Below are 23,442 nucleotides of genomic sequence, written 5' to 3' on the forward strand. Positions count from 1 at the left end.
GGAAAAATAGTTCGAATTTCGAATGTTTTTTTTGGCTACTTCGACCATCGAATGGGCTACTTCGACCTTCGATTCAAACTAAAAATCGTTTGACTATTCGACCATTCGATAGTCGAAGTACTGTCTCTTTAAAAAATACTTCGACCCCCTACTTCGCCACCTAAAACCTACCGAGGCCAATGTTAGCCTATGGGGAAGGTCCCCATAGGCTTCCTTACAATTTTCTGATCGAAGGATAATCGTTTGATCGATGGATTAAAATCCTTTGAATCGTTCGATTCGAAGGATTTAATCGTTCGATCGAACGATTATTCCTTCGATCATTCGATCGAACGAATTCCGCTAAATCCTTCGACTTCGATATTCGAAGGCAAAGGATTTCAATTCGGCAATCGAATATCGAGGGTTAATTAACCCTCGATATTCGACCCTAGGTAAATTTGCCCCTAAATCTTTATGCACTTTTGGATTCCATTATTGTCTATGATAGGTTATCACATTTAGTTGATACTTTTCCTCTCTTTTCTGGAGGCACTATAAAGCTAGTAGTGAGTTTTTTTCAAACTCCCTTTTGGATGCAACTTGGTCTTCAAGTCTGTTGGTTTCGGATGAAATTGCCTTGATTTATGTTAATTTTTTTTACGGATGAATTTATCTTGGATTATGTTAATACTGGCCGTAAGAATAATAAATTATAAAAAAAACATGTCAGTTCATAGAGATAAAATATCCGGTGGATTCATTTCATGTTATGTTACACGTGTTAATTGAATTTTAAAGGCAGATAAATTCGTTAATTTTCATTTATCACTCATATTGTTTCAGAAATTTAAATTTTCTTTAAGTTATGCTTTGTTAAAATACTTAATGTTAAAATACTTAATGAATTAAACGCTTTAGAAAGATCGGTGAAAAACCTCCATGTCAGGAGGAATATGTAATTTAAATAAGGCTTACTTTAACTGAAACTTAATTTATAAGGACTGTAATTAGAAGAAATGTTAGTGGATGGAATCATAACCTCCATGGACCTCTGTCACATAAAAAAAATCTTTTACGGCATTAGAGATAAGAAGTCAGCGCAAGAATGCAATGAATATACTTATTTATTTGATGAGATTGTTACCTCAATGAATTTCTATTAGAAGGTTTACCGCATCAGAAATAAGAAGATAATGCTAAAATTGCAATGAATATATTTATTTATTTATTCCAAATGTAAAATATTGTAGTAAAGTTTTTTCACTTAAAAAGCCTCTTGCAGCAAAAGGGTTAATATGCCCTAATTTGTTTTAACTCGACTCAACTGCTGAGATCATGTCCGGAATGTTAGTTTAAAAAGCCGTTGGCTGCATGTGTATGTATGTGTATGTATTACCTATGACTACGTATCCATAAAATGGAGTTTATGGGAGACGGACTTTCCATAATTCGGAGCTTTCAGAATAATGGATCCCATACCTGTACAGGCAAGAACTTGTGCATAAAATTTGAGAACCCGCTGGTCTACAAGCCTGCCCCAATTTGCAGAAAAAATCCATTAACCTGCCATCATGCAGAAGTTTGGTAGATCATATGAAACATAAAAAAAAATATATATATATATATATATATATATATATATATATTATATATATATATATATATAACAAACAAGGGAAAGTTGTGCTCACCACTATTTTTTAAAACCATTAGGCAGGGGTTCAATGAGGGTGTGACCACAAAATACATATAGTCAACTACAAGAGTCCTCTGCACTCAACCCATTATCAATATATTTAAGATAGCGACATTTTGTGCATACTGCTACTAAAAAATGCCTTACCCTTTAAACAACACAGGGATTGTTTGTCCATATATTGCAATATATTTAAGCTGGCCAACTACGTCAAAGTCATCCCATATCTGGCCAGTCCTACGCTTAATTTTCATCTGATTCATTAAGAATTAAATTGCTTAATTATACATTTTACAAAGGGACTAAGTTTTACCTGCAACTTACTTGCTGCTTTCAAAGTAAAACTCCCAAACTTGGCTGCCCTTTTATTAGACACCAGTGGGATCACCTGACTATAGCTGGGAAGGGTGGGAGCTACAACATGGAGCTGGTCACTGCTCCTGTATAACTATAACAAACAAGGGAATATATAAATATATATATATACAGTATATACACACACACACATATATGGAAAAAAACAAACAAATGCACATTGTTAACTGACAAAGTCCTTTATACCAACACCAAAAACAATATAAAAATATAATTTTTCTGACATTACAGAAATAATATCCAAGACACAGAATTTGAACCCAACTACAGATAATATCATAGCTATACACAGAATTTTAAACTGTATGAGACATCACATATGGTAGTGCTTATCAGGTGGAACTATATTCCATTCTCATGAGCCATTTTCAACCCCACATTCCTTGTAAAATACAAACAATATTAGGCTTAGGTCAAATATGGAATATATAAAAGTGCAAAAATATATCCTTCTATCCTTACCATACAAATAAAAAAAATATACTGCATACAATGTTCTGGTAACAAAATGTACCAGAATATTTAACATTAAATCTATTTGACTATATCGGTACAAAGCAGAGTCATAGTATAATGGCTCCTATTCTGTAGCAGGCAGCCTCCTGTTTTACAGCAGAATAGACATCAAGGCTCAGGTTCATCACCAGTTCACTCCATTTAATCACGGGGCCTCACATTGCTAAATTAGCCAGTCTCTCACCCCAAGGAGCCCCAATTATAATCCCATTGGACACCTGGGCCCCTGGGTTTTTGGATGGAGATTTGGATGTCTCCAAAATGCAGGTAGTACTGTGCAACATAACTCATGTACTCATCACAAAGGAGTGCTATTCAACACTAGGCCTCAAAGGTCGTAACAGCTATGGCACACAGCCAGGTCCAGACTGAGAATTAAAATAGGCTCTGGCATTTCAGGTACATAGAGGCCTAATCAGCCCACACAGAGGCCCAAACAGCCCCCACCAGCCCACTAAATACTGGCTTTCTTTGAGACCTTATAGCAGCCCCTCTGGCATTTGCCAGAACCCACAGATTGCCAGTCCAGGCCTGCACACAGCACTTTTATTGCAATACCTGTGACTTACAGCTGCTTTGTTTTCAGTAGCTGCACTTTAGAGAACACCAGGAAGAACCAGTAGTAGCCCAACACCCAAATTTCCACCCAGAGATGCACGTGTGCAATTTTCATGGAATACTAATTAATCCAGTGGCTGGTAATCCTGTTGAGAGAAAGCAACTTGCAAAAGTCACAGGTGATTTGATTAAGAAAAAAAATTTAACTGGCACCTTAAAGTTCATTAAACTACCTAAGAACTGTAAAGTACAGGTCACATACCAGGCCCATATTAAAAAAGTCACTGCGATAAGGCACAAATTGTCTGTTCTTCCTGACTAAACAAATAATCCTTAAGGAAACTATCCAGTGAGTCCTTTAATATGCAGAAACCACATGACTACTCCGGATCGAGTACGGTGTCCAAAGGAAGATCTGAACTGCGGCAAGGCATAAAGGAATAATGCACGCCAAGTTGAACATTGCATCATGGAGACCTAAAAACAAACTGAGAAAAAAAAGAATGTAATAACTGATCAGCAACTTCTTAGTATATATAGAGAGAGAGAGAGAGAGAGAGAGAGAGAGAGAGAGAGAGAGAGAGAAATACAAGAGTCCTCTGCACTCAACCCATTATCAATATATTTAAGACAGAGACATTTTGTGCATTCTGCTACTGAAAAATGCCTTACCCATATATATATATATATATATATATATTTATTTTTTTTTAAATTTAACTATTTATGTGCATACTGTTTTTATTGTTGTCTAAGTCGAGTAAGGTCTAAGGAACAGACCAAAACGTCAACCTATTTTTAATATGTAATACAATAAATGTTATGCATTTTTTGGAATTTTGTCTGAAGCAGTAGTGGCTAGCACCTGGGTCGGATAGAGCTAGTGGAATGGTGTGCTGAACAATTGGGACTGTGTATATATACTGCATGCCAAAATAATGCAGCTGTATTTTAAACATTCACACTTTGTTCCTCTATTAGAGAAACCCTCACTTCTGCTAAACAGAAGCCAAGAGAAGGACAGGCGACATTCTGTACTCCCTCTAAATCTATTCTTAAAGCAGGTGACTAAAGCACTTGCTTATATATAAATTCTTCTGGAAGCCAGTCTGGTAACCTTTATTGTGCTTTCCTAATGAAAAATAATGTCGTTTGACTGTAATGCACATAGTTTACCACATGGTGGAGACCAAACCAAACCTCATATATTATGTAATGATTCATTTGTACCTCTAGAAACATTGCATCTATCAGAGCCAGTCAAGATGCCAGAAATGTCTTTGCCTTAAAAAAGCAGAGAGCAAATCAAAATTGTACAGTTTACAAGTAGTTTACCAGGCCCAGTAGTTTTACATTTGGAGCAATTATGCTCTGTAGAGCCAGAGTTCTTTCCAGATAGGATAGGATCTCATTATCTGTCCAATAATATAAAATAAAATAACTAGGCATTACTATTGGAATTTAGCTTCATCCATGGAGATTTGGCCAAACCTAAGAAGGCTTACACTGGGGTGAAAAATAATTAGTGCATACATTAAACTGAATCTAATGGTCTTTAGTAGCGATGCACGAATCCACTATTTTGGATTTGTCCGAACCCCGGAAACCTTCACGAAAGATTTGGGCGAATACCGAACCGAATCTTAATATGCATATGCAAATTAGGGGTGGGAAGGGGAAAACATTTTTTACTTCCTTGTCTTGTGACAAAAAGTCACGTAATTGCAAATTAGGTTCCGGTTCAGTAGGGGAAATGATTTGGCCAAATCCTGCTGAAATAGGCCGGATCCTGGATTCGGTGCATCCCTAGTCTTTAGTTTTCATTTTCGAAAGTCTAATGCCCTTTAGAAACGGAAAAAAAAAAAAAAAAAAAAATATATATATATATATATAATAATAATATGCAAATTTATGGGAATTCTTAGTTTATAAATAATGGAGGCCCTGTTGTTTGAAAAATTCAAACATGCAATCACAGTTGCCCTAATGAAGTGTGGGCCCCATGTGCCTGCCTGGCGACACCCACACCCCTGTCTCCTGTCAACCCATGACGCACCTAAAGCCCACCCTTTTGTAATGTAATATATTGCCAATGGTCTGGAACAGTGCTGTCCAATTTATATGGTACAGAGGGCCGGAAGTTTTCTAATCTACATGGTGGAGGGACGATAATGGAAGCCAGTGTTGGCCACGCCCTGTTTTTAAACCACACCCATGTTACAGCAAGACCATGCCCACATTAATAGCACACCAAAAACCAAATGGTTAGTGCTCACTGCAAGGATCAGGGTCGGAACTAGGGGTAGGCAGAGTAGGCGGCTGTTTAGGACGCCATCATTGAGGGGCGCACTTTTAATGGGGTTTTTTTTTTCAAGAGTTTATTTAATAATTTGTTTCAGTAATCATGGTCACTCAGTCAGGTGGAATCCCCCTCTTGCCAGCAAGTAATAGCTCCTTCTGTGCGGTGCGGCAGTGCAGCGCAACATGCGTATACAAGTCAATGATGTCACTGATGTGGTTAGGTGTCAGAGAGAGGCAGAGAGCTGGCGGCCTGCTTGGTGTGGCTCTCGCTGCTCTCAGCCTTGCACAGTTACACTGAACTGAAGACATTCTTTCTATTACTGTGAAAGTGTGAAGCTTCCTGCTGGCTCAGCCAGGTACAGATTTGGACAGGAGGCCATATGTTTGCTGTTGCTGCTGGGCTGGCACAGGTACATAAATACTTGGGGGCAATATGATGTGATCAGATTTATTTATGGCTGCTGCTGGCACAGGTAAAGATTGGGGGCAATATGATGGCTGCTAGAGGGCTGTATGATGGATGGCTGCTGAGCTTAGTGGTACAGGTACGGAGGGGCAGTATGATGGATGGCTACTGGTACAGGTACAGGGGGGCTGTATTATTGATGGCTGCTGGGCTTGCTGGTACAGGTACAGGGGGCAGTAATATAAATGAAATAGTGTTGTACATTTTCTTGCTTTCTTTATTTAAAAACCATCATGGTAAGGAGGGAAATGTTAATGCAGGACAGGGGCGTTGATTGGAGCTCTTGCCTGGGGTGCCAAACTACCTTGGCCCGGCACTGGCAGAGATGCCACTCATATGTGAAAAAAGTTACGTCATATTAAGACCTACCTAAATCCATATGCCTCCTCCTCCCCTGTGTATTATACAGTACCCCAGCATATGATTAAACACCTTAGGGGCCACTAACAACAATTTTCAGATGCTAACAACCCCCCAGAACAAATACCAGGCTTATGTTTCACAGGCAGAGCAGAGCACACACAAGGAGCATTTGAAAGGCAGAACAGAACAGGAGACAGGAAAATCAGGACCAGTCTAATATGTACTACATACAGTATCAAGTGTGAACAGGTGAACAATATGGGCAGTTTCAGTCTGGGTCTCAGGTGTAAACAGTACAGGATTTTAGGATATAAACAAATAGAGTTTTCACAAGTGTGAGCAGTGTGAATTTGAGGTTTAAACAATGCAGGGACCAGTTAATCCCTGTAGTGATACTTTATAAAGTTTATAAACAGCAGGCAGACACTGATGTGGAGGGCCACATAAGGGAGGGTCGTGGGCCACCAGTTGGACAGCCCTGGTCTGGAATATTTTGGAATAACAAGCACCAGAGGCATATGGATTTACACCTCTAAGGATCCCACAGCCATCTTACCTGGGATCTGGTATAGCAGTCTTGTTGGTTAAAAGTTCATATCCATATTGGTTCAGTATTGTCACAACCAGCATTGGAGCAAGAGACTGAGCAGGCTTTGTGAAGAGAGCATTTGTTCCAAACACCATAGAGGACAGCGGAGACCTGTAATGTTAACAGGACATGTCAGCCATAGACCCAGAGAAAACAGTGGTACTTCAAAATTCAGAAAATGTCATACACTTGAATATTTCCTCACTCAAAAGTAAGAAAGAATACTGTCAAATGTCAAATGTCACCTGCATGCCTGGATTAGAAAGCAGGGCTTTCATATTTTGTACTTTATAGGCTGAAGAAACAAAGTTTGAAATTTGCTCATGGCAGAGTATGCAGAGAAATGGCACATAAAGATCAGAGAAAGGCAACCAAACTAACTTTTAAGGAAAGAAGTCTTGACTTTATTGGGGTTGTTCAATTAGAAATAGTTTGCAGTAGGGAAACCAATCCAAAGTGAACTAACCAACAGATAATGGAATGGCTTTATGGATTGGAGTTACTTTCCCTAGAATAGTCCAACAAAAACAAAGTAGTGCTACACAAACACTCTCACCGCTCTTTGCAGCGTCGGGTGCCGTCTGTGACTCTGTCTGCCCAGGTCTGATTCGTGTACAAGAAAATACTTCAGCAGCACTCCGATTATGGTGAAAGAATTGCTGTTTTATTCAGGCACGAATAAAGCAACAATTTTTTCACCATAATCAGAGTGCTGCTGAAGTATTTCCCTAGAATAGTGGTACCTTGAGGGGTATATACTCAATGATCCAGGACCGCAAACTTGTCACAGGGGGTCACCATCTTGGAAAGTGTCTGTGACACTCACATGCTCAGTGGGCTCTGAGCAGCTGTTGAGAAGCTAAGCTTAGGGGTTGTCACAAATTATCAAGCAGAAAATGAGGTTGGTCTGTAATATAAGCTGATGCTACAGGGCTGATTATTCAGTTCTGATGCTAATTGCACTGGTTTCTGTGCTGCCCTGTAGTTATTTTAGGTCAGCCTTATATTGTGACATTTCTATTCTATGTGTACTGTATATTGTGAGTGGGTCCCTAAGCTCAGTAAGTGACAGCAGCACAGAGCATGTGCAGTGAATCAGCAGAAAAGAAAACAGGGAGCTACTGTGGCATCCGTGGAGGCACAGATCTTTACTGCTAAAAAGTAGTAGAAGTGTGCTTGCCTTGGGCTGACACAGAAGCCCAAAACATAATGTACAACATTTCTAGCCTAGTTAAGATTTACTTCTCCTTTAAGTTTCTTGGAAATATTAGCAGTTGCTCTTTGTACCTGGCTAAAAATAGGTTAGATTACTACATATTTGGGTATACAGTACTTGCCCTGTAGAAAACAATGAAAACGACATTCTCAGCAGCTATAAGCAGCCGCTACTAATGCATGAACCTTGATCCTTTCATATGTCATATCTGTAACAGTAAAATAATATATATTCTATTTGTATTCTGTCTGGATGTGCTCACAGCAATAAATGTAGAATGGTATTATATACAGCTTTTATATATGTATGAGATAAGAAATGGCTCTGTCGGTTAAAAGGTTCCTCTTTTTGCAAAGCCTAGTATCTGAATATAATATCTTGCAGGACTGTTCATAATGTACTCTGCAGCATATTTTTAATAGAAATAGAAGTACTGTTTACACGTTACATTTACTGAAATCGGGATCTAAAGTAGTAGTGTGCGAAGTTCCAATACTGGGGGTACAGTACTGTGTAAAAGAATAGGCTGTTGTGAAATATGCTGTTAAGTGGAAATACTTAAAAATAAATGCTATGAATAGTGTTTATATGTTAATAGTTAGCAAAACCGTCTAAAAAGTGCAGTGAACAAAAAAAAACCATAAACAAAATCAATATTTGGTGTAAAAACATATTGCACCTATGTCTAAAAAACTGTTTCCCCCGCCACAGCTTTGGGCTGACATTTTTCATCTTCTTCAACTGTTTCCCCATTCAGAGTGCAGGCTTGCAGCAGTGGTGGAAACAATTTGTCAGAGCTAGGTGCAGCAATTCTCTTAGGTACACTTGCATGCAGTTTCTGGAGTTACTTGCATATTCCAAGCATCCTTGTAATCTTGCCACAGTTCCACTACAAACTCCTTCTGTTTCTACAAGCAATCTCAGATTGGCTCAATGATGTTTCAATTTTCAGGGGCCACATCCTCTGTTGCATGATTGCTTGTCCTTCTTTTCACTGCAGATCAGTTCCTTAGGATTTTGGCCATGTTTTGGTGTCATTGTCATGCTGCAGACTGAACAGATTCCTCACTGATGGTACTGCAGGATGTATGATAATCTGTCTGTAATTCTCAGCACCGAGCCATCAATTCTGATCAAACCATCAACTCCATTTGTTGAAATGCATCCCCAAATCTGCAAGGAACATCCAACATGCTTCAATGTTGCCTACAGACATCCATCCATGTACCACTATCCCAAGGCAAACTGCCTTCTGTAAGATATCTATTACATTTTAACCCATCAGTCTCCTGCTGCCGTATCTCTGCACCTCACAGTTTTTGTTTTCTCAGTCCGTTTCTGTGCGTAGTGGAGTCGTTCAGCATTGTTTCCACCTCAGAGGAAGAGCATTTTGATCATACTTCAACTGACTGTAGATAAGTATATCATGGTCCCAATGGTTTCTGACAGTTCTGAGCTCATGTGGGTGATGGAGATCTTCCGATTATGAAGGGAAGCTCAGTGTGTTTCTTATCTGCTGCACTCAATTTCAATGGCCGATCATTGTGTTTCCAATCCTGAACTTTGCTCTTTATGTATTACTTTGCTTTTGGCAAAAGAGATGTGTGAATCTCTAACATTTTCCATTGACACACTAATACAAAATAAAATGCCTAGACCCCATATGTAATAAAAAGCACTAAATTCGTCCAGGAGTAACCCATAGCAACCCAAAAAGTCACTTACTTGCGTTTGTATTTTTCCAAGTCAGCATCCACAATATCAGCAAGGGGAAGATTAAATAAACTAAAAGAGGCATGCACAAGTACCCTGGAAACAGAAATAAAAACAGTTAACATAAAGTTAGTGATTATAACCTACTATATTATGGCTCCAGCCCTTGACAAATACAGAATCATACAATCCACATCTAAGGGGGCCAGAGAATACCGAACACATCAATTCATCTTTGTTGACAGGTAAAATAAGTGGTTATTGTGAACTCTCTCTCTCACATGAAGAAATATAACTGAGGGTTAGAAAAAAGAGTAGAAGGAGACTTGGCTTTTATCTCTTAAAAAAGGAAAGAATTGTTTTCCATAGTGTGCATTCATAGATGGAATAGTTAGGGCTATGGCTCATGGGGCATTTTGATCACAGTAACTTGTAAATCTAATCAATTGGTTGCAGACTATATGGCCTTGCATGGGTAATTATAACCATTATACGCTCATAATTAAATTAGAAATACCTATTCAGGTTAAATAATTTATTAAATAAATGGGAAGCAGTTCACAGGGGTTAGCAGCCCTTGTGCCATAGCCATTACTGAGAAGGAATAAAGATTAAGCCTATAGTTCCATGATAATACAAAAAAAACCCAAGAAACTTAAGATAATTCTATTGGATTTAACAGTGTTACAATTGTATTTTACAATGCAGTAACTATAATCACCCCCTGGATCCTCCTTGCTCTAATACACCAGGAATTCATTTGTCTTCACTGTAAAGCACATGATCATAATCCTGTATGTAACTTTGCATGTGAATCCCTTTATATAGTAAACCCAGAGGGGCAGGGAACTGTTCGTCTATATGCAATACCCTACTGTACATTGCTTGTTTAATGTTCACTTTATAACTAAAAGAAAATGCTTAAATCTAATTCTGCAACATTTATGTTTTTTTACTGGATTTAAAAAAAACCACAGATTTGTTTTTTAAACAACTGCGCATGCGCAGAAAATTCAAAATATTTTGTGACTTACGGAAATTTTTGTGGCTTTCAGCGCATGCGCAGTTGCGTGGAACCGGAATATTACTCCAACTGCACATGCGCTGAAAACGACGGTCTGCTTCCGTAGTTCAACGAAGAAAAGAAGATGGCAGCCGTGAACTCCCGAGGACAGACTCTGTCAAGAGTTAGGGGCATTTGCTCCGGGAACCAGGTAGGCTGGGGGGCGTCTACGTAGGGTAGGGGGGTAGGGGTTTTTATGTTACAGGTTGAGTTCTCCTTTAAGTAACTGTTAACTGGTCACTCAGACGTGGGGACGTGATCAGGGAGCAGCGCGGGCTGTAGGCGAGTGCAGGTCTGGGTTGGTGGGGCCCACCGGGTTTTTACCCTGTGTCCCACCGGCCCAGTCCGACCCTGGTTGAATTAATAAGGTAAGTAAAGTTGCTATTGACTTCTTTAGCTTTAGGCCCTCCTTAACCCCTACTGTACATAAACAAATATGTTTAATCCATCCTGTCACACAAAATAAAGCAGAAAACAGCACCGAAGCAATGTGTAGCGAAGCAATAAAACCTTGAATGAAGCCTGGGCAAGTTAAAATATACTTACATGTTAGCTGTCAGAAACACAGCCAGTATATAGTAATGCTGAGGTCCTATTAAGTACATCAAAACTGACATAACTCCCTCTATGTAGAAAATATACAGGATCACTTTGTAGTAACCAATCTTGGACAACAAATAGTGATTGGTAAGCACAAGAAGCTAAATAAACATACAAAAATGTATTATGGTCTTGAAAGATTTAAAGAAGGGTCCATACAAAAAAGGTATTGCATAACATACATATATTTATTCTGAAAGGCCCCATCACACACACACACACTTGCAGTCCTAAAAGATGGTGTTGGCCGGGTATCTCAAAATTTGGCCTTTTTCCCAGTTCCAGTTCACTGTGATGTCAAAGAAATTGCTAAAAGTTTATGTTTCCAGGTAATCATCACAAATAGATCTGTTTCAGAACGATTTCCACTGCTTATCAGCCCTCCGCCTGCCTTACCGGTTACTACTTATGGATGTTGGGGTATGGCAATTACAATCAATGTGTTCTATGGGCTTTATCTATTAAATGTCAGTTTAGGGCAGGGGCACATGGGCAGATTCGGGGACATTTAGTCGCCTGGTGACTAATTGCCTCTTCTGCGGGGCAACAATCTCCCCAAACTGCCTTCCCCCTGCTATAATGAGAAAACGCCAGCACCAATGCACTCGCGGCGCTTCGATTTCCGAAGTTGGCTCAGAAGGAAACTTTAGTGACTTCAGAAATCGAAGCACCACGTATGTATTGGCAAAGGCGTTTTCTCATTATAGCAGGCAGAAGGCAGTTCGGGGAGATTGTCGCCCCGCAGAAGAGGCGATTAGTCGCCAGGCGACTAAATCTCCCTGAATCTGCCCGTGTGCCCCTGCCCTAAGAATTTCAATGGACCCTGGTTTGTTATTATTTGAGAATGGTTATTTCACTATTATTATTGTATAGATCAGAGTCATATATAGAATGTTGGTAATTTTACCAACCAGAACCTTATTACAAAACAAGACTCCGAGACAAGGTTCTCATAACTGATTTGTTTATGAATTTATCATGTACTGTAAAGGCAGTGCCTTGGTGGAAACTGTCAATGACACAAAACAGTATCTGTAATATGCGACAGGGGGAAAGCCCTGTGTGTCTCACCCTTTAATAGGTAACATTTTTATGACATAGGTAACAAAAAACAAAAACATCTCCGTATACAGGCTTAAAGAAATTAAATTTTTTTTAATTTTATGAAAAGCCCACTTTTTTTCATAGCTTCTTCTGTACTCTGCAACTAGCCCATGGTGTTATTTACAAAAAGCATTCATATCTTTTATGCTTTTTGTAGATTTTAGGGATGCACCGAATCCAGGATTCGGTTCGGGATTCGGCCTTTTTCAGCAGGATTCGGATTCCGCCGAATCCCTCTGCCTGGCCAAACCGAATCTTAATTTGCATATGCAAATTAGGGGCGGGGAGGGAAATCATGTGACTTTTTGTTACAAAACAAGGAAGTAAAAAATGCTTTCTCCTTCCTGCCCCTAATTTGCATATGCAAATTAGGGTTCAGATTCGGTTCGGTATTCGGGCGAATCTTTTACAAAGGATTCGGGGGTTCAGCCGAATCCAAAATAGTGGATTCGGTGCATCCCTAGATTTTACCTGCTTGGGACCAACCAGGCCCGGACTGGCAATCTGTGGGTTCTGCCAAATGCCAGAGGGGCTGCTATAAGGTCCCATAGAAAGTCACTATTTAGTGGGCTGGTGGGGGCTGATTGGGCCTCTGTGTACCTGAAATGCCAGGGCCTATTTTAATTCTCATTCCGGACCTGGGACCAACAGATTAAGGAGGCAGCACTCCACGTAAAACATTTGTTGGGAAATGCCGGATAATTCTTTTTAACCCTTGGAGTATCAAACATTTGTATTTGACCTTCTGAGTATTTGGACTGTTATTCGTGTGCATAATTTGTTTCTTCATGCAACTGCCTTAAACCAGATAGCGCCCCTTTTCTCTTATATACATCGTAACTTCGTCCTCACCTTTATAGGGGACACAATTGGGGGACTTGAGGTATCTCTTTATGCAGAATTCACCCATCATCAGTGAGTGTCTCTGTGAACACTATGATTAAGTGTCCTGTGGGGACACGAAACACGTCAGGCTATTATTTTTTATACAAGATGTAAATAAAGCTTTTTGTACTACTTTATCCATATTTTGAGACTCCTGGACTCTACTTAATTCATCAATATTTTTGGGGTGTAGGAATGGTGCCAGCTCTATTTTCTAGGTTTTTAATGTATTTTCCCCCTTGCTGAGGGTTTGGAACATGAGCACACGGACCCCGTATGGAAAGCGGTAAGCTTATCCTTACATCTTAAAAAGTCCATGCTTTTTATGATTTTCTATTATAACACTAACAGAGTAGCCCAAAATGCTATGTCATATATTTCTCATGAGTCTGTCCTATTACCCTAAATGAGCGTGAAGAGTTACTGTAAAGCAAAGGAATCTGTGCAACACACTTACCTGTGGGCAAATGAAGCCGGCTCCATACATGATGCTCCTTACAAAAGATGGCAGTGCATCTTTAGGGATGAGATTGTCCGCGAAAATAATCATGAAGTTGCTGCAGAAAGTACCGTGAAAGACTTGGAAAAAATTCATAGCAACAAAAAGAATAAAGTTCTTTTGTGTGAGGATTTGCTTGGTAAGGCTTAAGACTGAGGCCCATGAAAGTTCAGGCTCAGATCGGCAGCTATCAGAAGTTTTCGGCATCTGCTCATACTGGCTTACACCAAACATACCGGTGCAACACATGCATGCAGTGGATACAATAGCCAGAAACAATGTAAAGGCCTGAAAGCTTGAGAAATTTTCCATGTTGTCAGACACCAGCCCACAGATCAAGATGCTGGAAGAGCCCAACAATGATGCCACCTGATTATATTTTATAAGCTGGAGTCGACTTTCATGTCTGCTGGACATTTCTGCAAAAAGGGCACACTGGGCTAGAAGAACGAATGTAAGCATGCCATCAAACACACACAGGGCCACCATAAGATGAAGGCCGCTAAGCCAATCACCTTCAGAATAATCTTTCCATGGGAACCAAGGAAGCAGGAAGGCTAAGCCATATAATGGGGCTCCATACAGTATGGAATGACGACGTCGATTGCAGCACTGTACTTTGGAATTATCTTGTATATAACCAAACAGCGGGTCATTGATGGCGTTCCAAATCATGAATACAACCTAGGAAATATAAGATGAAGATGTAAATAACTATGCTTTTGTCAGCATCTGTCATTACAAAAATGGACGACTCTTATTCCCTTACAGAAGTGAGAAATCACTAGTGAAGGCGGATCGACTCATGTGCAAAGTTAAATAAACCAGAGCCACCCAAGCATGTCTGAAAGGAATCCAACCCAGCTTGCTGAACAACCTAAGTGACTAATATGAGAAGAGAGGAGCAGCTTTTAGCCTAAATGGCTTTGTGGATATCATGCACCATAATATTTAGGGGGGTTATTAATCAAAATCCGAAACTATCGCCTTCTTTTCTGAAATATACTTTGACCAAATCCGCACAGGTTATTTCCCCTTATTTATCAATACATTTTCCCAAAATATTCCAATGCAGGAAAAAACTCTAAAAAAAATGTGAAAATCGTACGAAAATTTGTACAAATTTTTACGATTTTCCTCCCAAAAACTCAGATTCTTGCCAAAAAAACAAAAAATCTTCAGATTATTGCACAAAACCCAGCGCAGATCAGGATATCTTTGTGAGTTCTCCCATTGATTTATATAAAACCTCGGCAGCTCTGAAATGCCGGATTTTTAGATTAAGACTTTTTCCATCCTCAGGGTATAATAAATGCCGAAAAATTCAAGTTTTTTTTTCCACTAAAAATTCAAGTTTTTTTCCCACTAAAAATTCAGGCTTTATAGTAAAAAAAAAAAAATAGAATTTTTAGATTTTTTGGTATTCGGACATTAATGAATAACCCCCTTAGTGTGTAAAGAAATGTGAAAATCATACGAAAATTCAAATCACAATTTTTTCAGATTTTTGCCTGAAAACCACAAAATCTTCAGATTATTTCACAAAACCCAGCGCAGATTAGGATATCTTCAGGAATTCTCCCATTTACTTATATAAAACCTCGGCAGGTCTGAAATGCCGGCTTTTCAGATTCTGACTTTTTGCATCCTCAGGGTATAATAAATTCAGAAAAATTCAAGTTTTTTTTCACAAAAGATTTGGACTTTATAGTAAAAAAACTAGAATTTTTTCGATTTTTTTGGGATTCGGACATTAATAAATAACCCCCTTAGTGTGTTGTTAATTATGTCATGAATTTTAAAGCAGAACTAAACTAAAAAAGTACTTTTGCATAATATTCACATTTAATAATATCTTACCCAGAGAAAAACATTCTTAATGGTTCCACTATTGTGAAAACAAATATTATAGTGGAAAGCATCTACTTCCCAGTGGACCATCAGGAACGCTTTATTATTACTTCAACCAACTGTAACATTTTCCGTCAAACAACTCTATTGGATTTTTTGTTCACTGTATACTGAGTTTACAGAGCAAGGAAAATTAAGTCAGGTTACAACTGTCAAATAATAGTAATGTTTTGACACAATATGCAGTGATCTGACCAGTACACTTGTGTGTCTGTATCCGTTGTTATAGGGAGCGGATAGTTAATTTTAAAGCTAATTTGCTGGGAATAAATAAAAATGCACCATGCATTCTTTCTGGTTTTACATGTGAATAGGGAGTTTGTTAAAAGGGTTGTTCACCTTCCAGCACTTTTTTCAGTTCAGTTGGTTTCAGATAGTTCACCAGAAATACAGACATTTTTCAATTTCTTTCTGTTTTCAATGTGATTGTTTTTCTAATATTGAAGCTTAAAGTTTAATTTTTTCACCTTCTTATGTCTTTCTAAAGCAGCTCTGGGAGGGGGGGGGTCTCTGTAAACTGTTCTAAATGTATACATTTAGGGGCTTATTTATCAAGGGTAGAATTCCAAATTGAAAAAACTTTGAAATTCCAATTCAAAAAGACCAACCAAAATTAAGTCTGTTTTCTTTTGGTCGAATAGGTCCGTATTTGGCCGAATTCAAATCGTACGAACCGAAGGAATAGCGCATTCGATCAAATTCGATTCAAAGTTTTTCCCAAAAAAAAAAAACTTAGATTTTTCAAAGTCCACCAAACGAAAACAGCAATTCGACAGGTTTTAGATGGCAAATCGTTGAAGTCGAATTTTTAAAGAGACAGCACATGATAAATTTCTATATTGAATTTTACTAATTTTTTTTAAATTTTAATCAAATTTGGACTATTCCCTAGTACACAGAAAATAGATAGAAATTCGAATTTTTTTCATTCGAAAATTCACCTCGACCTTTGATAAATCTGCCCCTTAGTTGATACATTTCTCATTGTTGTCCCTGCTGAGCAGAATCCCTGAGTTTCATTAAAGGCAGCTGTTATTATTAATCCAATAGTTGCAGATATTCCACAAATGCTGCTGAGAAATGTATTAAAGGGGTTGTTCACCAAACACTTTTTTCAATTCAGTTGTTTTTCAGGTGTTGTTCCCCATAAAAAAAGACTTTTTTCAATTACTTTCCATTATTTATTTTTTACTGTTTTTCCAAAATCTAAGTTTAAAGTTGAATGTTCGTGTCTCTGGTGTTTGAGTCTGGCAGCTCAGTAATTCAGGTGCAGATTCTGAACTGTTACAATTTGCAACATTTAGTTGATCCATTTCTCAGCAGCATCTCTGGAGTATTAGCAACTATTGTATCAATTCTAACAGCTGCCTGTAATGAAACTCAGAGATTCTACTCAGCAGGGACAAAGATAAGAAATGTATCAACTAAATGCATCCATTTAGAACAGTTTACACTTTACAGGGTCGGCGACCCCCCCCTACTAGAGCTGCTCCAGAAGGTGAAAAATGACACTTTACACTTCAATATTAGTTAAATGGTCACAAATCATTAGAAAAAGTCGTTATTTCTGGTGATCTATCTGAAAACAACTAGTTGTTTGAAGGTGAACAACCCCTTTAACCAATGTAACAAATTGTAACACTTCAGAGTTTCCAACCAGAGAGGAACTTTAAACGTCAATTCTGGTAAAATGGTGAAAAATTAAAAAAAGCCTTTATTTCAGGTGGACAATCTGAAAACAACAGAACTGAAAAAAGTGTTTGGAAGGTGAACACCCCTTTTAATCTACAAATAAAAATATACACTGTATTCAATGCAATTGAAAGTCCCTTATTATGGATAAATAATCATTTATTAAGAATTACTATACCTGTGCCTGATGAAACGCAGCCTCAGATATCTTGTAACGGTTAAGAAACAGCTTCACGTAGTAGAAGTAAAATACAGCGTTCATCATCCCTGCTCCAAGTGTGGTCATAGAATAAGCCACCGCAGGCCTATTGACTTTAAAGAACAAGGCCATATTCTCTAGAAAAAGGAGAAGACACCTTACTTATCACTAATTGGAAAATTTGGATTCATTACAAATTCTATTTTACTCTAATAACACAGCATTTAATAAAGAATAGATGACCATTTTTCTTTCACTTGATAAGGCCTGTGTAGGTGGCAGCCATTAAAATACTATGGGACTATAGTAAATTGCTTCCCATTACAGGATAGGATCCGTTATCTGGAAACCCATTATCCAGAAAGCTCAGAATGACAGAAAGGCTGTCTCCCATAGACTCCATTATAATCAAATAATTAAATTTTTAAAAATGATTTCCTTTTCTCTGTAGTAATGAAACAGTACTTTGCACTTGATCCAAACTAAGATATAATTAATCCTAATCTGATGCAAATTAGGTTTAATTGATGTTTATTTTTTTAGTAGACTTAATGGGGTTGTTCACCTTTACTTTACTTTAATAATGATGTAGAGAGTGATGTTCTGAGACAATTTGCAATTGGCCTTCATTTTTTTATTACCTGTGGTTTTTGAGTTATTTTTGTTTTTTATTCAGCAGCTACCCAGTTTGCAATTTCCGCAATCTCATTGCTAGGTTCTAAATTACCCTAGTAATCATGCCTTAATTTGAATGAGAGACAGGAATATGAATAGGAGAGGCCTACATAGAAAGATGAGTAATAAAAAGTAGCAATAACAATACATTTGTAGCCTTACAGAGAATTTGTATTTTAGATGGGGATCAGTGACCCCCATTTGAAATCTGGAAAGAGTCTGAAGAAGAAGGCAAATAACAAAAAACTATATAAAAAAAGAATTAATGAAGACCAGTTGAAATGTGGCTTAGAATTGGCCATTCTACAACTAAAAGTTAACTTTAAGGTGAACCATCACTTTAAGGCATGGCGATCCAAATTACAGAAAGATCTCTTATCCAGAAAACCCCAAGTCCCATGCATTCTAAATAACAAGTCCCATACCTGTACCATTAACAGGAAGCAGATAAATCGTAAGACCGCGCACTCTGGGATCCTTTTCAGAAGAAATCGCTTGTTTCCACTTTGAAGTTTAAAACAAATTTCCTTTATTCAGTAAACATCTTGGTACACCATTCACATAGCGCCATGAGGTCTGACGCGTTTCATGTCACTGCACTTCATCAGAGACTCTGATGAAGTGCAGTGACACGAAACGCGTCAGACCTCATGGCGCTATGTGAATGGTGTACCAAGATGTTTACTGAATAAAGGAAATTTGTTTTAAACTTCAAAGTGGAAACAAGCGATTTCTTCTGAAAAGGATCCCAGAGTGCGCGGTCTTACGATTTATCTACAAACTGTGGACACGTTTTTCCTTAGTGACGGACTCAGGGCGGCAGCACCTGGGTCACAGCATATCCTGGGTAAGACATATCTTTAACGCTGTATTCTGAAGTGAGGCGAGTCATTACCGCTCCAGTATTTACTAGTGGGGGGTCCGGGGCATGAGGCACCCGGGCCACATTTCCTGAACGGTGAGCGAGAGATAAAATTGAGAAATTGTAACGCCAGGATGTGTGGATTGTAGTTTTAAAAAAATTTAAAAAATTGAAGGCTTCCCTATAGTAGCGCCAGCATTTTGTGTGCATTAAAGGAGAAGGAAAGCTACGGAAGCTTTTTATTGCCAATAGATTAGCTGCAATAGTGCAAGCTAGAATGCTATATTTATTCTGTAGAATGTTTTACCATACCTGAGAAAAAAGCTATAGAAACTCTCTGTTTGTTTAGAATAGGAGCTGCAGTATTAATGTGGTGTGACATCACTTCCTGCCCAAGTCTCTCCCTGCTCTGGGCTCAGATTACAGTAGAGAAGGGAGGGGTGGGTGGAGAGGAGCAAACTGAGCATGCTCTTGCCCAGGGCAATGAGGTTTAAGCTGAAAACAGGAAGTCTGATACAGAAGCCCATGTGTACACAATAGAAGGAAAGAAATGCAGTGTTTCTTTTGACAGGGGACTCAGAGCAACATTACTTGGGGTGTTTACTGGTATATTTAGATGGACCTTTCTGATAAGGCTTACTTAGTTTTAACCTTTCCTTCTCCTTTAACAGGAAGCAGCCTAAAGTTATCTAATGTCTCCTGACTGCCACTATTAGAAAGAGTGAATAAAATTCCGCATGCCATAAGCCCACTAGAAATTTTGGCATCTTTCTTTTCCAATATACTGTGCAATGTGCAAGTAATAAATAAAGCTCAAAAGCATAAGTGAAGGCAACTTAAATGAAAAAATGATTTTCTTAATATTGCATAATAAAGAGTAGGCATTCAATTACTGTAATTATCAATACAGCTCAAAAGCATAAGTGTTGGAACCTTAAATTAAAAAATAATTTTCTTAAGGGGATACTGTCATGTTTTTTTTTTTCAAAATGCATCAGTTAATAGTGCTACTCCAGCAGAATTGCGCACTGAAAGATTTTTTTATATTCAATTTTGAAATCTGACATGGGGCTAGACATACTGTCAGTTTCCCAGCTGCCCCAGTCATGTACTGTAACTTGTGCCTGCACTTTAGGATGGAACTACTTTCTGGCAGGCTATTATTTCTCGTACTTAATGTATTATAAAGTGTTATTCTTAGATCTACCAGGGAGCTGTTATCTTGTGTTAGGGACAGGGCCGGAACTAGGAGTAGGCAGAGTAGGCACATGCCTAGGGCGCAAAGCTGAGGCGTTGAAACGTTGCACTACTGCATAATAAAATTGCAAGGGCTTGCCCTGCTACTACAATTCCTGTGTGCCGGTGAAATTCTTCTTACCCTTGTTGTGAGGCTGCCGATTCCTCTATCACTGGGCACCAGGATAAGAACCTTTGGGAGTGTGTGGTGTGCGGCTTCTCCATATTCTATTGGTCTTTCGCAAAGCTGAGGCGCCAGGCACGTACCTCCCCTGTCGCCTACCCCAAGTCCGGTTCCCTTCTCTGCCCGACTCTCTGTACCTTCTATCGCTTTTTTGTCGCTTCTGCGCATGCACGCGAATACCAATTCGTGCATGCGCACTATAAACCGGCGCCGCGACTGGCCGGCTTGCCTAGGGCATCTGCCCAGCGTGGCCCGGCTCTGGTTAGGGAGCTGCTATCTGGTTACCTTTCCATTGTTCTTTTGTTAGGCTGTTGGGGGGATGGGGGGGTGATATCACTCCAACTTGCAGTACAGCAGTTAAGAGTGACTGAAGTTTATCAGAGCACAAGTAACATGACTGGGGCAGCTGGGAAACTGACAATATGTCTAACCCCATGTCAGATTTCAAATTAAATATAAAAAAAAATCTGTTTGCTCTTTTGAGAAATGGATTTCAGTGCAGAATTCTGCTGGATCAGCACCATTAACTGATGTGTTTTGAAAAAAACATGTTTTCCCATGACAGTATCCCTTTAATATTGCATAATAAAGAGTAGGCATTCAATTACTGTAATTATCAACACAGCTCAAAAGCATAAGTGTAGGCACCATAAATGAAAAAAATATTTTCTTGATATTGCATAATAAAGAGTAAGCATTCAATGAATTAGCATTCAATGAATTAGCATTAGCATTTTTAACTGTCAGCAAGCAGTGTCCAACAAATGGAAATGTAATATATGATCTGGTCACAAGTAGTGAATCAGCTGCTGCTTTTTCTCTGCCACCTCCATCATCATTTTGGGGACTGGCCCAGGGCATATACTTACTTGTGAATATTAATGGGGTAGTTCACCTTTGAGTTAAATTAGTATGTACTAAACTGGTCTTCTTGTTTATTTTTTCTAGTTTTTAAATGATTTGTCTTCTTCTTCTGACTCTTTCCAGCTTTCATATGGGGGTCAATGACCCCATCTAGAAAACAAATGCTCTCTAAGGCTAAAAATGTATTGTTATTGCTACTTTCCATTACTCCTCCTTCTCTCCGGGCCTCTACTATTCATATTCCAGTCTCTAATTCAAATCAATGCATGGTTGCTGAAATTGCAAACTGGAGAGCTGCTGAATAAGAAGCTAAATAACTTAGAAAACATAAATAATAAAAAATGAAAACCAGTTGCAAATTATCTCAGAATATGACTCTCTACATCATACCAAAAGTTCATTTAAAGGTGAACAATCCCTTTAAAGTGGACCTGTAGCCCAGACACAAATATCTGTATAATAAAAGTCCTTTTCAAATTAAACATGAAATCCAATTTCTATTTTTTATTAAAGCATTCATAGCTGTGTAAGCTCGTTTAAAAATCTCAGCTGTCAATCAAATATTGACAATTACTTTCACTTTCCATTCAGCACTTCCTAGATGTCACTGCTCTCCCCACATTCCCTTCACCATTTTATTGTGTAACCAGTGCATGGGGATGGACATCAGGTCCCCCATTCTGGTGCACAAACAAGATTCTGAGATGATACAAGGCTTGTCTTAATAACAGTGTCCACAAAATGGCTCCTGCCTGCTTGCTATAATTATGAATTCCCAGACTGAAACAATATTCAAATAATTTATTTAATGTAATTAAAGTTCATTTTGCTTGACTAATGCAATGAAATAGGAATTTGAATATTTTTTTTGGGTGACGGGTCCCCTTTAAGGAACAGTATCTTCATAGGGTGTCTCCCATCATTTCACTGCACTGATTTCTGGAGGTCAGGAGCAAGCCTGGGTCACAAAAGGGTCTTAAAGTTACAAGCAGTGGCTATTTGCGGTCCCTGGTAATATGCAATCCAAGGCTCTAACCCTTAACTGCTGACACCACACTCCATGTAATTCTCCAGGGCTCAGCTCAGCTGTTTAAAGGATGATTTCTTCTATCACAATTCTGTAAGAAAAAACAGCACTACTGCTCATAATACATTTAATGGATACAATCCTGTTGCTTTGATTTCTATTTTCTGCCAAAATAAAACACACAGAGAGACAAAGCAGCTTTAGGAACCTGGCGCAGTGATGTGACACCTTTTTAAGGTTCCAATCCCATGTACTGGGTGCAAGTGTGGGGGTGGCTCTTAAAGGGGGGTCACAAAATTGTGATTTTATTGTACAGAGCTGTTGGCGCTTTATAAACATGTGTTAATAATCATATTAATTATAATAATTACATTAATAATTTCACTGGGCTCAGGATGCTGCCAAGGGCCATGTCTGGGGGTGGGGCCTATGAAGGAGACTTCTGATAGGATAAACCTCCTTCATAGGAGCCCCAGACATGCACCTCTTTTTTTCAAAATCAACTCACTTTATAAAATTGAAGAACTTTGAAATAATCATAGGAAAGTTATTTATGTAACAACTCGTTCTTATAATGCACCTAGATACATAGTTATAATAAATATATAGAGCCTTCCTTTTACAGCATCATTAGTATAATTGTTGTACAAGCTCTGAAGAGACTAATACCCGTATGACCGAGCAGGCAGCATCTACCAGGGGTCTACAGGAATTTCCTCAATCTGGACGAGACCCCCGCAGCTTCTACCGCCTGTTGCCCCTCGCAACCCGGATGCCGCCTGATCAGCTGCAGAGCACGGAAGACGCGAGTAAAGTTTTGGGCGTGGCTTAGCTCTTTCAACCAATACCATGTCGGTTGTAACCCT

At 38.8% G+C, this 23,442-nt stretch overlaps 1 protein-coding gene across 2 annotated transcripts; it reads right to left on the bottom strand.

Moving 5' to 3' along the window:
• Positions 1 to 2,201: 2,201 nt before the first annotated feature.
• Positions 2,202 to 23,416, bottom strand: LOC108701596 (transmembrane protein 180). Of its 2 annotated transcripts, XM_018236444.2 has the most exons (8): positions 23,246 to 23,416; positions 22,586 to 22,667; positions 17,708 to 17,865; positions 13,885 to 14,610; positions 11,385 to 11,539; positions 9,788 to 9,871; positions 6,814 to 6,957; positions 2,202 to 3,615 (listed from the first exon to the last, which is right to left on the bottom strand). In XM_018236444.2, the coding sequence occupies exons 3-8, from the start codon at positions 17,858 to 17,860 to the stop codon at positions 3,486 to 3,488; spliced, it is 1,392 nt and encodes a 463-aa protein (XP_018091933.1). In that variant the 5' UTR covers positions 17,861 to 17,865; positions 22,586 to 22,667; positions 23,246 to 23,416; the 3' UTR covers positions 2,202 to 3,485. The 2 variants fall into 2 exon arrangements, with proteins under 2 accessions (XP_018091933.1, XP_018091934.1); XM_018236445.2 differs by lacking the exon at positions 22,586 to 22,667.
• Positions 23,417 to 23,442: the final 26 nt, after the last annotated feature.

The sequence above is a fragment of the Xenopus laevis genome, chromosome 9_10L (assembly GCF_017654675.1).
Source record: "Xenopus laevis strain J_2021 chromosome 9_10L, Xenopus_laevis_v10.1, whole genome shotgun sequence".
Taxonomy (NCBI): domain Eukaryota; kingdom Metazoa; phylum Chordata; class Amphibia; order Anura; family Pipidae; genus Xenopus; species Xenopus laevis.